The sequence below is a fragment of the Peromyscus eremicus genome, chromosome 7 (genome assembly GCF_949786415.1).
Source record: "Peromyscus eremicus chromosome 7, PerEre_H2_v1, whole genome shotgun sequence".
In the NCBI taxonomy this organism is placed as follows: domain Eukaryota; kingdom Metazoa; phylum Chordata; class Mammalia; order Rodentia; family Cricetidae; genus Peromyscus; species Peromyscus eremicus.
This window is the reverse complement of record NC_081422.1, coordinates 94078084-94080344: the sequence shown is the minus strand read 5'-3', so window position 1 is coordinate 94080344 and position 2261 is coordinate 94078084. Positions and strand designations below refer to the sequence as shown.

At 58.0% G+C, this 2261-nt stretch overlaps 1 protein-coding gene across 1 annotated transcript; it reads left to right on the top strand.

Moving 5' to 3' along the window:
* Positions 1-841: 841 nt before the first annotated feature.
* Positions 842-1564, top strand: Sox14 (SRY-box transcription factor 14). The gene has a single exon (XM_059267082.1). The coding sequence runs from the start codon at positions 842-844 to the stop codon at positions 1562-1564; it is 723 nt and encodes a 240-aa protein (XP_059123065.1).
* Positions 1565-2261: the final 697 nt, after the last annotated feature.

Here is a 2261-nt window from a genome sequence, read left to right as displayed (position 1 = left end):
CCCTGGATCTTTGTATTAGAAGTACCAGTTCTCTTCTGAACAACTGGGGATGAAAACAGGGGGCACGAAGAGTTTTAATTTTTGCCAGGGACAATCAATGTAAAGTCCCAGTCCCCAGTCCTGGGCTTGCCTCTGTTTGGTGGTGGCGGTCTCTCTGTCCCTCATACCTCTCCCCGCCCCCATCAGGGATGCTCCGGTTTCCACTACTTGCGAGTTGGCAGGTGCGCCCCCCCTCGCCTTCCCTGCTGCTGATTGGCGCCCAGGTTGGGGAGTCGCCGCCCCGCGCTTATGTCAGAGTGCGTGCGGTCCCGGCCCACCTCGCCTTTGAACTTCGCCGCTTTTGGCTGCAGTTCACCAGCCTCCCCGCATTCTCAGCCAGGTGCAGTGCGAGGCAAAGCAGCGCCCGGAAAGCCACGGGAGGGGGGTAGCCACGGCCAGAGAAGCCAGGGGAAAGACGGGAAGGAGAGAAGGCGAAGGTGAAGAGGGAGAGAAGGAGGAGCCTCCTGCCCTCGCCAGAAAATTACCTAGCCACTTAATCCCAAGACTCTGGGACTTGGGCCCCAATCTCTGGTGCCTCCAGACTCCAGGCCGAACGCCCTCTCATCCCCGCTGCCCTTCCTACCCTTCGGCCCCTTGGGGGCTGCCTGGGTGCTGGGACTGGCATGATCAGTTGAAAACTTTGCAGGGTCAGCTCTTCTCTCTGACTCCCCTTCTGCGGCTCCGAGAAGAGGGGAGTTCAGAGTCCCGAGCTCGGGACGGACAGAAAGACAGACGGCCAACCGCGCCCAAGCTCGCCCGCAGAGCCCCTGCATTCCCCGCCCCCGCCCGCCTTGCCGGGACCATGTCCAAACCTTCAGACCACATCAAGCGGCCCATGAATGCCTTCATGGTTTGGTCCCGGGGCCAGCGGCGCAAGATGGCCCAGGAAAACCCCAAGATGCACAACTCGGAGATCAGCAAACGCCTAGGCGCCGAATGGAAGCTCCTGTCCGAGGCAGAGAAGCGGCCTTACATCGACGAAGCCAAAAGGCTGCGCGCCCAGCACATGAAGGAGCACCCCGACTACAAGTACCGACCACGGCGCAAGCCCAAGAACCTACTCAAGAAAGACAGGTATGTCTTCCCCTTGCCCTACCTGGGCGACACGGACCCGCTCAAGGCAGCCGGCCTGCCCGTGGGGGCTTCCGACGGCCTTCTGAGCGCGCCCGAGAAAGCCCGGGCCTTCTTGCCGCCGGCCTCGGCGCCTTACTCCCTGCTGGACCCTGCGCAATTTAGCTCCAGTGCCATCCAGAAGATGGGTGAAGTGCCCCACACGTTGGCCACCAGCGCGCTGCCCTACGCGTCCACCCTGGGCTATCAGAACGGCGCCTTCGGCAGTCTCAGCTGCCCCAGCCAGCACACGCACACGCACCCGTCCCCCACCAACCCGGGCTATGTGGTGCCCTGTAACTGTACTGCCTGGTCTGCCTCCACCCTGCAGCCCCCTGTCGCCTACATCCTCTTCCCAGGCATGACCAAGACTGGCATAGACCCTTATTCGTCAGCCCACGCTACGGCCATGTAACCCCCAGCTTGGCCCGGACCTGAAGGGTGGCGTGGAAGCAGAGATCTGCATCCTTTCGCTTGCACCTAGTCTGGCCTGCAGATGTCTCTGGGTCAGGCCTGCCGCTGCCCCTTGCCCACCCTAGACTCTGCCTCTCTCTTCCAGGGGGAAGGGAGGGGCCGTGCTCCTGGACCCAAGGCACAGACTCGTGCCCGAAATTTCCAAACATTAAGACAGCTGCACATCTGCCCCTCTCCCGAATCTCCCAAAGCAAGTCTCCGACTGTAACCCCTTTGGACAAAAAGAAGTAGGCAGTTTTGCTTTATTTACGTGCCCCTCACTCTCCTCGGATAGGCTTTGGACTCGGAACTCCCAGATCCTGGTATTATATCTAGAATATGCGTATATATATTTTTCCTTTCCCACTGAAGAAAAGAGCTGAGTCTCGGTGCTGTACCATCAGACACAGCTAGGCACCATCTGCTCTTCCTGTGTTGCGGGGGAGAAAGGCTTAAAAGTTTAAAACTTCAGGAAGGGAAACCTTTCTGTTTAAAACCATGCTATGGTCGTGTTTGCTTCGATACAGAGAAAACAAAAAGAACCCACATGGCTTTTCACTTTGTGTAACGCAGTGCTCCTAGACACCTAAGTTTACTTTTAGACAAAATGTCAGGTTATGAAGTCAGGAAGTAGAAAGTGAACGAAAACTTAAACTAAT

What these genes read in the sequence shown, in the direction of transcription:
- Sox14 (XM_059267082.1), top strand. Translation starts at nt 842, where the DNA reads ATGTCCAAACCTTCAGACCACATCAAGCGGCCCATGAATGCCTTCATG.